Source organism: Antennarius striatus, chromosome 3 (genome assembly GCF_040054535.1).
Source record: "Antennarius striatus isolate MH-2024 chromosome 3, ASM4005453v1, whole genome shotgun sequence".
NCBI lineage: Eukaryota > Metazoa > Chordata > Actinopteri > Lophiiformes > Antennariidae > Antennarius > Antennarius striatus.
Genome location: NC_090778.1, coordinates 9,732,255 through 9,745,661, shown reverse-complemented (window position 1 = coordinate 9,745,661; position 13,407 = coordinate 9,732,255). Strand labels below are relative to the sequence as shown.

At 41.0% G+C, this 13,407-nt stretch overlaps 1 protein-coding gene across 2 annotated transcripts; it reads left to right on the top strand.

Moving 5' to 3' along the window:
* Positions 1–3,823: 3,823 nt before the first annotated feature.
* On the top strand, positions 3,824–12,897 carry LOC137592412 (myb/SANT-like DNA-binding domain-containing protein 7). Of its 2 annotated transcripts, XM_068310568.1 has the most exons (4): positions 3,824–3,935; positions 4,924–5,559; positions 9,421–9,692; positions 10,568–12,897. In XM_068310568.1, the coding sequence occupies exons 1-4, from the start codon at positions 3,887–3,889 to the stop codon at positions 10,688–10,690; spliced, it is 1,080 nt and encodes a 359-aa protein (XP_068166669.1). In that variant the 5' UTR covers positions 3,824–3,886; the 3' UTR covers positions 10,691–12,897. The 2 variants fall into 2 exon arrangements, with proteins under 2 accessions (XP_068166669.1, XP_068166668.1); XM_068310567.1 differs by having other exon boundaries at positions 9,421–12,897.
* The last annotated feature ends 510 nt before the right edge of the window (positions 12,898–13,407 follow it).

Genomic DNA, 13,407 nt, shown 5'->3' with positions numbered 1-13,407 from the left:
GTCTTCCTCTGCAATTACCTCTGCTGTGGCAGGCTCATCATTTGTGCGCGAGTGTATGTGTGTGTGTGTGTGTGTGTGTGTGTGTGTGTGTGTGTGTGTGTGTGTGTGTGTGTGCGTGCGTGCATGTGCGTGTGTGTGTGTGTGCACGAGCACGCACCGAAGTAGTGCTGTGCCTTCTTCTGTGAAGAACTACCTTTATGTCCAACTTTTAGGTCTTACTGCTATTTCCAACATGGAGACCATAAAATCATATTTGTTCATCTCTAAGGTTCACAGAGACTAATATATTTCCACAGTGACCAGTGTGTATCTCTACTGTGAAAACATATATCTATCTAAAAAGAATAGTGCACATCCTTTTTTAAATATTTTTTTAACGAGTTACCCTCATCATTAACAAGAGAAAATATTTCATATAACTGAAATAACTAAGATGAGATTTTAAAACATAAATGGGCACAACAGCAAACTTATGCACGAGGGTTTGCTGTTAATAACCTACTGACAATCGGTTTTGCTCTTGTCAGCTCTGCTCTCTAGTTGTGTAATTTAACTGCATTGCCAATGCTGGCTTTGGTGTTTATGCAGAAATCCATCCTACATAAACTTCTGATTTAAAATTCTGATTTGACTGCATTCATGTTTGAAAATAGCAAATTGTATTGTATCCAAGCAGAGCCACATGTGAAAGTGATTCAAAAAATATCTGATGTTTGAACAGCCTTGATAAAGAAATCTGATTTGTTTGACATTCGATGAACTGTCTTTGGCGGCAGTGGTTCAGCGGTAGAGTGGACGTCTTGGGATCAGTCATCGCCCAGCCATCGGCGGCTCTATTCCTGCTCCCGCCAGACATCTTTGGTGTGTGAGCTGACAGTTGGAGGTGTCAGGCCCCTGTGTTTGTTCAGGGGCCTGTATACAATGTTTGTGTGTGTGCTCTGACTAACACACACACACACACACACACACACACACACACACACACACACACACACACACACACACACACACACACACACACACACACACACACACACACACACACACACACACACACACACACACACACACACACACACACACACACATATATATATATGTACAAAACTGGAGTGGAAAAGATAATTTCCCCATTTTGTGTGGATGAATAAAGTGGATTTAATCTTTAAAATCCAGCCATGTCTGATCATGGAGCATTGCCATTCAAACAGCAGCGTTCATCTCCAGAGGGGGTCAGGTGGTGGGTCTTTGGCCAATAGATGTGTTTTCACCAACTCATGAACAACTCCATCTGACTACATATTAGACAATGCAAGTAAGAAAGAGACCTTTAGGGTGTTTATTATTTTAGATACCCTAAAGGTTTTAGACACACATATAGTCCAGATTTTACATAGTGACAGTGTTTGGAAGAAATCAGCTAGCCTTCTGATGAATCCTGAGCTTCATCAGGGCTCTCAGATTCTGTTAGTTTCAGAAATTACATTTAAATTCTGTTTCCTCTGGATATTTCCTTACAGTTACAGCTTTTAATTTTGATGTTTCAGTGTCCCACAGTCTCACACTCACATAACTGAATATATGGGAAACATAATGTGCACTTGTTGCCTAGGTGGTCACATCATCAGAATAATTTGTCTGTTGAACAGCATTGAAAATACTGCACCACTGCCTTTAGATTAGGTTTCTTTTGTCAGTAGTGCAGTTGATTTCCTCTCCCTTGCATTTGCAAAAACAAGTTTGTCTGATCACACTTCATTTTAGGACCAACATGCACAAAGCAGTGGGCACAAGTACTTAGAAAACATGGATGCTGAGTCTGAGATTAATTTATATGTGATTGCTGTGCTGTGCACTACATTGAATATGAAAGAAGAACAAAGATGAGAAAATACACCAAGGTGTCACATAGAATAAATGGAGCAATACCAACCTTTTTTGACTTAATTACACTGTTTAATATATTAAGAAGTATAGGAAATATCAGTCACAGGACATTCAGCTGGTGTCATAAAATACCACTTTATATTCATTGAATTGTAACCTTTCAGTGACGTTAAAGCAATGTAACTACTGGTAACGCTGTACATGTAAGGTTCCATTTTAACACTGTAATATCAAATTAAATTAAACATTCACCACATTGAGGTCACATACAATTTTTCTTTGACTGGAAGTCACTTTATTCCACTTCAAGTACTATCTGCATTACATCATCACAAGGAGATGTGCACAAAAGAAACTGGGCTTTAAGTGTAAATAACAATGGGCTGCTCCTTTAAGATTACTGTTAAATTCATTCCATGTGACTATAAAGGAACAAAGGCTGAAAGCTCAAAATGCAAATGTAACTGCAGGAGAGCGGACTGAATCCACATTAGCAACACTTTAGGACCCCTCCCTGCTAATTGCTGTGTTTGTGGATGAAAGGAGGTGTACCAGAGAAATGGAAGGAGGGATGCCAGAGATCTCAATGCTCTCAACAGACATGCAAAGAACGCACAAGACAGACCATTAGCACCTCACAGCCTCTTGTGCAGTCATTTCATCTCGTTATTCAAAATGATTTGCATGAATTTTTGGGTTCTGAGGACAGGCTCACACTTGATGAAATGATTACATGTTCACAAATGTAAATACAGGCGTAACTCCACCCAAAATGTATCAAAGGAAAAGAGAACAGTTCTCTTGTTTTCTTTCTACACTGTTTTCTCTGTGTTGCACACTCTGTTTATTTTCTTAATAAATGCTTTAATCAAGGTAAATTTCTAAAAGTATCGTTTGAAATTCATTCCGTTTCTACGTGTTAAGCTAGATGACTGCATGGCCTCCGAGACTCATGATCTTAAAAGAATGAGAGCAAGCAACAATTAAGTTGATGGAGGCTAGATGTACATTTTAACACTGCACCAATTAATTTGTAAGGATTATTACAACTGTGTATTTCATTGCCTTATTTACTTAATTGCTATAGAAAAGATGGAGCTATACCATTATTAACATTTTTTGTTTGTTTTGTAAAACTGATTTGTGATTCTCACAACCTCATTTATTTTAACTTCTGTGTCGTTGAAATAAATGAGGTTTCTGTATTTATTCATGCAGAGGCCTCATCTGCAAGAACAGAGCTTTGACAATAAACATGTAAGCCCACTTTAACCCACACTCACATAATCCTGGGACCAATGGGGAGGCGGTGTGGCTGATAGTCTTGAGCTATAGTACAGTAAAATTGTTCCTTATGTGTCTTTCATTTTGTTATTTGTAATTACTTTCAATCGTCACATGGAGATTAGCTAAATTTTTTCTTTAAAATAGACTTTTTTTCCTTATGTGCGTAGGAATTACATTTTACCGCCATCAATTTAGAAATAGTGTACAGTACTGTGTGTATGTGCCTGATGCACAGCAAATGTCCAGAATTAAATCCACACACGAACCACAGCTTACTACAATATTTTTTAAAAAGTATTTAAATTTTTTACAACATAATGCCATGTGAATAATAAATGAATGACATACACACAAAACAATATTAATCTCTGATGTAATCTTATAAAAAAATCTTCTATACAGTAAAATTCAACTTTAATGATCCCAGGAAATGTTAATAAATATTAGACTTGTGCAATTACAAATTAGAAATATTAGAAAAATACATATTTTATCATCATGCAGAGGATACGTTATTACGTAAAATGATACAATACAATTTGTTCGGGTAAAAACAGGAGTAGATAATTACCATTTATTTTCTACCTTCATTCATTTTAACGTTTTAACGCCACTGCAACTGTATGTGACGTCACTTGGTGAAGCTGACGTCACCCGGAAGAGAGGACTGTCGGTGTGTGAGGATTGTTTACATTTCCAGCGGACTGTAAAAATGAATCCCCCGGTGATCAACTCGACCAACTCCGTGTCAACGACTAAAAGTAAGAATCTTTTAAACGATCCACATGTTTTGTTTGGGATTTAATCGACAGAAGGAAGTCGGAATGTGATTCATTAGCTAGCTGTGCTAACTGTAGCTAACCCCAGTGTAGCAGGAATCGATTCTTAGCCTGCTCACTCTCTTTGTTTAAACTGTTGAAACATACTTCGCTATTTGTTCTGCTTGCCAGGGACACGTTGAGCCCTTTGAACAACGGACTCATCGACAGGGTTATTATTTTCTATATGTAATGGGGACAATTTCATTAGGTAACCCTTAACTTTTCGCCTGACAAGCTGACTTTTAACACGAAGTGTCATCTTCCTATCAGGCTAACGAGCAAACCTAAGTAATAATGAAGTGTACCACCAGCGGACCGTAAAAACAAATCCCCCTGTTCATTAATTTACCTGACTTTACAGCTGCATTACACGCATATCTAGTTATTTATCAAAGTCAGACACCTTCGTTATCCTTTGTATTGTTGCGTTGTGAAGTGACAAACACCCCCCCCCTCTTATGTATTTTTAAACTTTAGATTATTTCCCTCTCCGTCTCATTTGAAACTGTTTTCTGACATACATAGTATCTACAAGCTGGTTTTTGAACACACCACTGATGGGACCATTAAATGATGATGAAAAGATTCTAGTTTCTGTTTGATTCAGTTTAAAAATCCCAGACCTGTAGACCGTAATCAAGCCTGTTGTATTTGTACAGTAGATGCTTCTCTACTGTAGTGACTCCTGAACTAAACTCAATTTTGAGAAATGTAATGCAGTCCATTATGTCAAAATATGATGAATCACAGCCATTCATTTCATGATGTTGTTTGTTTAGTTGTTATTCCATCATATTCTAGGAAGTTTGTCAAATCTTTTATACACAGTAAGTGAGGATAAAGTGGTGTTTATACATCACTACTGGTAATGGCCTTTGCAAAAACAAATCAGGAGTCACCAAGCATTCACCTGTTTCTATTTTCACAGGAAAACGAGAAGCTGAGCGTTCGGTTAATTGGACAGTGGAGGAAACTCAGGTGTTGCTGTGTGCCTGGAGCGATGAGCGTGTCCAGAAGAGTTTGGCAGAAAACCTTCGCAACCGCCATGTTTTCAAGCATCTCTCAGCCCGCATGAGCGAGATGGGTTTCTCTCGGAGTCCACACCAATGCAGACTTCGAGTCAAAACTCTGAAGGCTAACTATGTGAGGGCCAAACTTCAGAAGACAGTTGACAGCTCACAGCCTTGTACTTTTAAATACTTTGCTGACATGGATGCCGTGTTAGGTCATAGGTCAGCGGGAGGGGAAGAAGGGCCTTATTTTGTCTCACAAGAAAAAACGGTGGCGAACCAGCTTGACTTCATTGACAGAACAGGAAGTGTCTTGCCTAATTTAAATTGTAACACTGAGAATAGCGGACATCATGGTGGTTGTTTGGTGAAGTCAGGGAGACGGCTGAGCGGTCCTTTAGAGGAACGAGGCATCCATCAGTCTTGGCAGGTCGATTCTGAAGTCAAGTTGGAGGATGAAGAAGATTCAACAGATAACTTTGACGTCCCACAGCGCCCGAGAGACAGAGTCCATCAAATTTATCAGGAATCATCCCTTCATAGAGACATGAGCGGTATGTGTGTACTAGAATGTTTACACAGTGTTAACTGCCTCACAGATGTGCAATTTTTGGTTTTCTATAATCGCATACTTTCACCTTTTTCCACTTTAGAAGAATTACAAATGTTTCATGCTAACTGTGAACTTACACTTGAAAATAATCACAAGTTATCACAAGATGTATTGATCAAAAAGACTTGATCTGAGACACAAGACTTTCCTGAGGGGTACCTGCATATTTCTTCTTTTCCTTTCGGCTTTTCCCTTCAGGGGTCGCCACAGCGAATCAATTTCCTCCATCTAGCCCTGTCCTTTGAATCCTCTTCTCTCACACCAACTACCTTCATGTCTTCCCTCATTACATCCATAAACCTCCTCTTTGGTCTTCCTCTAGGTCTCCTGCCTGGTAGTTCAAAACTCAGCATCCTTCTACCAATATATTCACTATCTCTCCTCTGGACATGTCCAAACCATCTCAGTCTGGCCTCTCTGACTTTATCTCCAAGACCTCTAACATGTGCTGTCCCTCTGATGTACTCATTCCTGATCCTATCCTTCCTGGTCACTCCCAGAGAGAACCTCAGCATCTTCATCTCTGCTACCTCTAGCTCTGTCTCCTGTCTTTTCTTCAGTGACACTGTCTCTAGACCAAACAACATCGCTGGTCTCACCACAGTTTTGTACACCTTTCCCTTCATTTTAGCTGAAACTCTTCTATCACACATCACACCTGACACTTTCCTCCACCCGTTCCATCCTGCCTGGACACGCTTCTTCACCTCTTTTCCACACTCTCCATTGCTCTGGACTGTTGAGCCTAAGTACTTAAAATCCTCCACCTTCTTGATCTCTTCTCCCTCTAACCTCACTATTCCACTTGGCTCCCTCTCATTCACACACATGTACTCTGTCTTACTGCGGCTAACCTTCATTCCTCTCCTTTCCAGGACAAACCTCCACCTCTCTAGCTTCTCCTCCACCTGTACCCTGCTCTCACTACAGATCACAATGTCATCTGCAAACATCATAGTCCATGGAGATTCCTGTCTAACCTCGTCTGTCAGCCTGTCCATCACCATGGCAAACAAGAAGGGGCTCAGAGCTGATCCCTGATGCAGTCCCACCTCCACCTTGAACTCCTCTGTCACACCTACAGCACACCTCACCACTGTCTTACAGTCTTCATACATGTCCTGCACCATTCTAACATACTTCTCTGCCACTCCAGACTTCCTCATACAATACCACAGTTCCTCTCTGGGCACCCTGTCATAAGCTTTCTCCAGATCTACAAAAACACAATGCAGCTCCCTCTGGCCTTCTCTGTACTTCTCTATCAACATCCTCAAAGCAAATACTGCATCTGTAGTACTCTTTTTTGGCATGAAACCATACTGCTGCTCACAAATGTTCACTTCTGCCCTTAGTCTAGCTTCCACTACTCTCTCCCATAACTTCATTGTATGGATCATCAGCTTTATTCCTCTGTAGTTGCCACAACTCTGCACATCTCCCTTGTTCTTAAAAATGGGCACCAGCACACTTCTCCTCCATTCCTCAGGCATCTTCTCACTATCTAAGATCCTGTTGAACAACCCAGTCAGAAACTCTACCGCCACCTCTCCTAGACACTTCCATACCTCTACAGGTATATCATCAGGACCGACTGCCTTTCCACTCTTCATCCTCTTCAATGCCCTCCTCACTTCATCCTGACTAATCTTTACTACTTCCTGGTCCACAACAGTCACCTCTTCTAGTCTTTGTTCTCTCTCATTTTCCACGTTCATCAACTCTTCAAAGTACTCTTTCCATCTTCCCATCACACTACTGGCACCTGTCAATAGCCTTCCATCCCTATCCTTAATCACCCTAACCTGCTGCACGTCCTTCCCATCTCTATCTCTCTGTCTTGCCAACCGGTATAGATCAGTCTCTCCCTCCTTATTGTCCAACCTAGCATACAAGTCATCATAAGCTTCTTGTTTGGCCTTTGCTACCTCTACCTTCACCTTACGCTGCATCTCCCTGTACTCCTGTCTACTCTCCTCAGTCCTCTCAGTGTCCCACTTCTTCTTAGCTAACCTCTTTCTCTGTATACACTCCTGTACCTCCTCATTCCACCACCAAGTCTCTTTATCTACTTTCCTTCCAGATGACACACCAAGTACTCTCCTACCTGTCTCCCTGATCACATTAGCTGTAGTTGTCCAGTCATCTGGAAGCACCTCCTGACCACCCAGAGCCTGTCTTAACTCCTTCCTAAAAGTCATGCAACACTCTTCCTTTTTCAGCTTCCACCATTTTGTCTTCTGCTCTGCCTTTGCCCTCTTCATCTTCCTCACCACCAGAGTCATCCTACACACCACCATCCTATGCTGTTTGGCTACACTCTCACCTACCACTACTTTGCAGTCACTGATCTCTTTCAGGTTACACCGTCTACACAAGATGTAGTCTACCTGTGTGCTCCTACCTCCACTCTTATAGGTCACTCTATGTTCCTGCCTCTTCTGGAAGAAAGTATTCACTACAGCCATTTCCATCCTTTTTGCAAAGTCAACTACCATCTGTCCTTCTGCGTTCCTCTCCTGGATACCAAACCTGCCCATCACCTCCTCATCACCTCTGTTTCCTGCACCAACATGTCCATTGAAGTCTGCTCCAATGACAACTCTCTCACTTCTAGGCATGCTCTGCATCACTTCATCAAGGTCCGACCAGAATTTCTCCTTCTCCTCCAGCTCACATCCTACCTGTGGAGCATACCCGCTAACAACATTGAACATCACACCTTCGATTTCTAGCTTCAGACTCATCACTCTATCTGACACTCTTTTTACCTCCAGGACATTCCTAACAAACTCCTCCTTCAAGATAACTCCTACTCCATTTCTCTTCCCATCTACACCATGATAGAACAACTTGAACCCTGCTCCTAAACTTCTAGCCTTGCTACCTTTCCACCTGGTCTCCTGGACACACAGTATGTCTACCTTCCTCCTCTGCATCATGTCAACCAACTCTCTACCTTTTCCTGTCATAGTTCCAACATTCAACGTCCCTACTCTCAGTCCTATACTCTTGGTGTTCCTCTTCTCTTTCTTCGTGCGAACGCACTTTCCTCCTCTCCTTCTTCGACCAACAGTAATCCAATTTCCACCGGCGCCCTGTAGGTCAACAGCGCCGATGGCGGTCGTTGTTAACCCGGGCCTCGACCGATCCGGTATGGAAGTCATAGGTTTGATTCGCATCTTTGATTTGGCAAAAGTTTTACGCCGGATGCCCTTCCTGACGCAACCCTCTGTATTTATCCGGGCTTGGGACCGGCACAATAAGACACTGGCTTGTGTCCTCTTGCGGCTACATTGGTACCTGCATATTTATGTTATAAAAATAAGTTTAAAAATAAGTTTCTGTCAACACTGATGGTACAATTAGCCTACGTTATTTAAAGTAATATCTCAACTATTTATTTTGAGCTAAATATCTTCAGAAATATTATTTAAGATTAACAACCCATTTTACAAAAGCAAATCAGTGTTTTAAGCCTTTTTAATAACATGCACTTTATTATTAAATGCATTTGATTACACAGCTCCTATTTATCACTGTTATTTAATGCCTCTTTAGGCAACTAATAGGACTCTTACAGTGATTTGTTTTGCCCAATGAAATGCCTAGAAACCAACAATTTTTAGTTTGCTCTAACTTAAAATAAAGAAAAGCAGCAAATATTTACGTTTGTGTGGCGGAACCCAGAGAATATTTGATATTGCTGCTTGAAAAAGTAAACATTTGCTTTACTTTGTCACTTTGTACCTTTTTCTCTGTAAAAATCTCACATTTGTACGGTTTCATGTCTGTGTCATAGGTTTCCGTGTGGAAAACAGCCCAAGCACTCCCTCGCCGTCTGTAGCACTGCCTCCACAGTTCCCGTCCCCCCCCCCTCGGACTCAGTCCACTGCTTCTCCAATCATTGCTCCCCCAGATCCCAGCTCCAACAGCCTTCCCCCTTCTGGCCACCTCTACCCTGAGTCCCCTTTCCTGGAACCGGTCCTCAAGCACCTTTCAGAGTGCTTCCAGCGACTTGTCTCGGATGCTCGGAGCCTGGTGGAGCGTCTGGAGACTCAGCGGCAGGAACAGGTGCGCTGGAATCAGGAGCTCCTGGCCCAGTGGCTGCAGAGGGAGGAATGCCGGCAAAGGGAGATGGCTGAGAGGGAGGAGAGGAGGGAGAAATCTCGCATGGAGCATGAGATAAGAGTCCTAGAGCTCCTCACAAGCTTAGCCAGAGAACACAGGTGTAAATGTGGAGGCAGCCAGACTATAGCAGAGACACCAGCTGGTCCAAATCGCAAAATAGACTAAGACACAGCCACACCAAAGATTTTTACACTGGTTTTCCCAAAGTATGGGATGGTTTCCGAGCTCAGGAGGAACTAAATAATTGTACTGATAATCACAGGGTTAGGGTCACTTTCAGGGCAGCTTTGTTTTGGCCTTAACCCTTAATGATATGAGGGTCATTTTTAATAAACCACAAACACAAAAGGACCCTAACATTTTTTGACAGTGAGATTTCTGAGTGATGGCCAAATCACATCTGGTCAGATGTTCTCAGAAACAGAAATAGAAATTACATTTCATACATCTGGTAGGGGATTTCTGATAACGGTAGCAAATAGAACATTTTGGACTGTTTTATGCTCTTCTATATAAATAATAAGTTAATACTTTCAACACAATCTGTGGGCCAGTTTATCTCTGGAATACGTTTGTAAACAGTGGGTTTATGTTACTGAAGGGAAAGTCGTCTGTCCTCTCAGTAACCTACACTGATGTTCAGCCATATTCAGCAATATTGCCACATCGCTAGACCCTCATTTGACAACTTCTTCATATTATTTGAGTGCATGTATCATACAAATAATTTAATCACAAGTTTTGGATTGATTTTGAATTAGACTACTGTACAATGTCAATATTCATTTGTTCATTGTTTGTGATTGTGTCATTGTCAGGCTCTTATCCTAAATATGGGTTGTGGGTTGTGCTGGAGTGTATTCCAGCTGACCACAGATGGAACACAGGGAACACCTTGGACGAGTCACCGGCTCATTGCAGGGCCACTCATTGTGAAATAAACATTCACACACACCTACTGACAGTTTAGCGTATCCAATTCACCTCAACTGTGTGTTTTTGGAGGTGGGAGGAAGCAGAAGAGAACCCATGCAGAAAGACCCCAGGTGGAATCGAACCTGCGACCTTCTTGCTGTGAGGACACAGTGCTACCCACTGCACCATGGTGCATATAAGATGCTAATATTTTTAGTTCTACATTTAGGTAAATTACATTTACATAGTATGTAGAGCTCTGACATCAGTAAGGCCATATAAGATATACAGTATAAATCCTGACTGCAACAATTATATTGTTGCTTTGTCGCCAATTGAGACTTTACATCTATCGTTCAGCTGGGCCGTGTTTCAGATCTGACAGTGAGAAGATCATTGATTATCATTCCGAACGTGTTCGTGCATTAGATACAGGACTGTGACCAGGCTGCTGTGCGGTAATAGAAAACATTACCACAGGTTCCCGATTCCCATCTTCACTGACGCTACATGAGGACTGTAGCACAAATGTTTGTTTGTTTTCTCCATGGAACATATGAAATTCAGCACGTCAGCCTGGATGTCTGACTTGGATAACGGACCTTTAGCACAGTTTTTAACACATTAGCCAGGCTCTCTTTATTTAACCCAATCTGAAATGGTTGCTGTACGAAAATAAAAAGGTGCACATTGTGTTCGGTGTTAAACCTCTTACAACGTTTATGGCAACAACTCTTTGTGAGTCTCCCTATTTTCCACTCATAGTCGCAGGAGTCTTGTTTATTGAACCTCCAGGCTGTAGCTGCCCCACGCTGCTTGTTGCCTTAATAGAACTGGGAAATCTTTTTACTTGGCCATTCAAGACAGACTTCCTTGAAGGGACAGATTGTGAACAAGCCCCACTTCCCTACCCTTTAGAAAGACTGAAACCAGACTGCAGTCAACTGGTCATACTGATTCGTCCGTTTGATGCCATACACTGGAGTACTTAAAGGAGACGACGAGGGATATTCTATTTTCTTATTATAAGCACTTCGAAATGTCTGTTGATGTCATTAAGCTCTTTATTAATAAAAGATGATTGATTGACTCAATAAGTCCTACAGAATAAAACCAGCAGTGAGTTGATGCTACCGTACCACGTGAATACAAGGCCTGATACATGTTATCGTGTGATACAGTTTTACTGTCCAAAAACTATTATAACCGACAATGAACCACCTTTGGATTGAATGTAGTGTTCTTTAAATACAATGCAAACATACAGTCTAGTTTATTTCTGTTCAGTACGACATAAATCGTCCTGCTCCAAAAACTCACCAGAGCTCCAAAGTTGGATTTGTCCATCACAGAACCTATAACTCAGTGGAAGCTTTAGTTCTTCTTACTTGAGTCTCTAAAAAGGAAACTTCCCCAATTAGATGTTAATTAAAAGTTAAAAGTCACGAAAAACACACAAACCAGAAAGACGTGTTTAGAGAACTTGTGTTTTTTTGTTTTGTTTTAAATGGAATTGGCTGAAAAAAATTCCAAACTAAAAAAGCCTTTGTTTGCATTTACCTTTTCTCAATGTATTTTCTTTTAAACCATTTAATTTTGTCACATTCACTGCTTTTCGTTACAATAAATTATGGGAGAGGTGATTTACACTTGGTCGGCTCTAAATTTGATGTTTCAAGTTGTTTTTGCCTCCTTATATTTGAGACAAAGTTGATTAATCAATATTTTTTCCTCACATCAAGACCTAGTTTGGACCTGATCACTGTATACACATATTTTGTGTTAGTCTCCCCTCATGTTCAGCGTAATGGATGCAATCCTGAGCTTTGTGGTCAAACTCCTTGCAGTCATTTAAGTGAGGGTAAAGCTGGATTAGAGGAGTAATACCGCATTACGTAAGGCCTCTGGTTGTTGATGAGATTTACGTGATTTACTGTTATTTCGCCAGGGCTTATTACTCTGCTCTCGTAATTGTACGAGAAATTGAAATTCTTTTTAAAGGGATGAAGGAAAGAGTTGCAGGTGGAAGATCAGTGAACACAATGACTGATACGCAGTATTTCTTTAACAGTTCACAAATAAAACACACAGCACTAAATGTGTAGGACAAGACTCGTGGTAGTATATGATTACTGAAGTTATTTCTCTTATTGAAATGTGTGTACGATGACTGGCGCTTAGTCTCCACCACTTTAGTTGAGACTGAAACTATCAAGTGACGTTGAAGTTTATTTTTTTTGTGAGAAATGCAGAAATGCATGGAGATTCATGGAATAAATTGTAAAACGTTTGTTCCTCACCTAGGCAATCCTTGACCTTTTATTTCGCTCCATTACTGGTTCAAAGTTTCTGTTTATCCAGGTTACAAACCACAGCTCACTCGAGTTGCTCCTCGCTGCTTTTCAAATCTGGACATGTTGTGACCTATTCACCCCACGGTGTTTGTGCATACGTTGATTTGGTGCCTATTTACTGCTTCAGCTGCTGGCTCAGAGGAGGAATATCAATGATCCCTCATCACACCTTTGAAGCATTTCTACACAAAGATGGGCCACAATTAAGAACTCAACAAACATGCCCTTATCAGACTTTTAAAAAGGGTTTATTCTTGCTTATCATCAACATCTTGTTTTCTCATTTTTAAGAACAGGATAAACTGGCAAGTCCTATTTATCTCAAAATGTCCAGGTAAGGCAGGATATTTTTAAATTCCATGTTCCATTACTTTATAATGTAAAAAAAG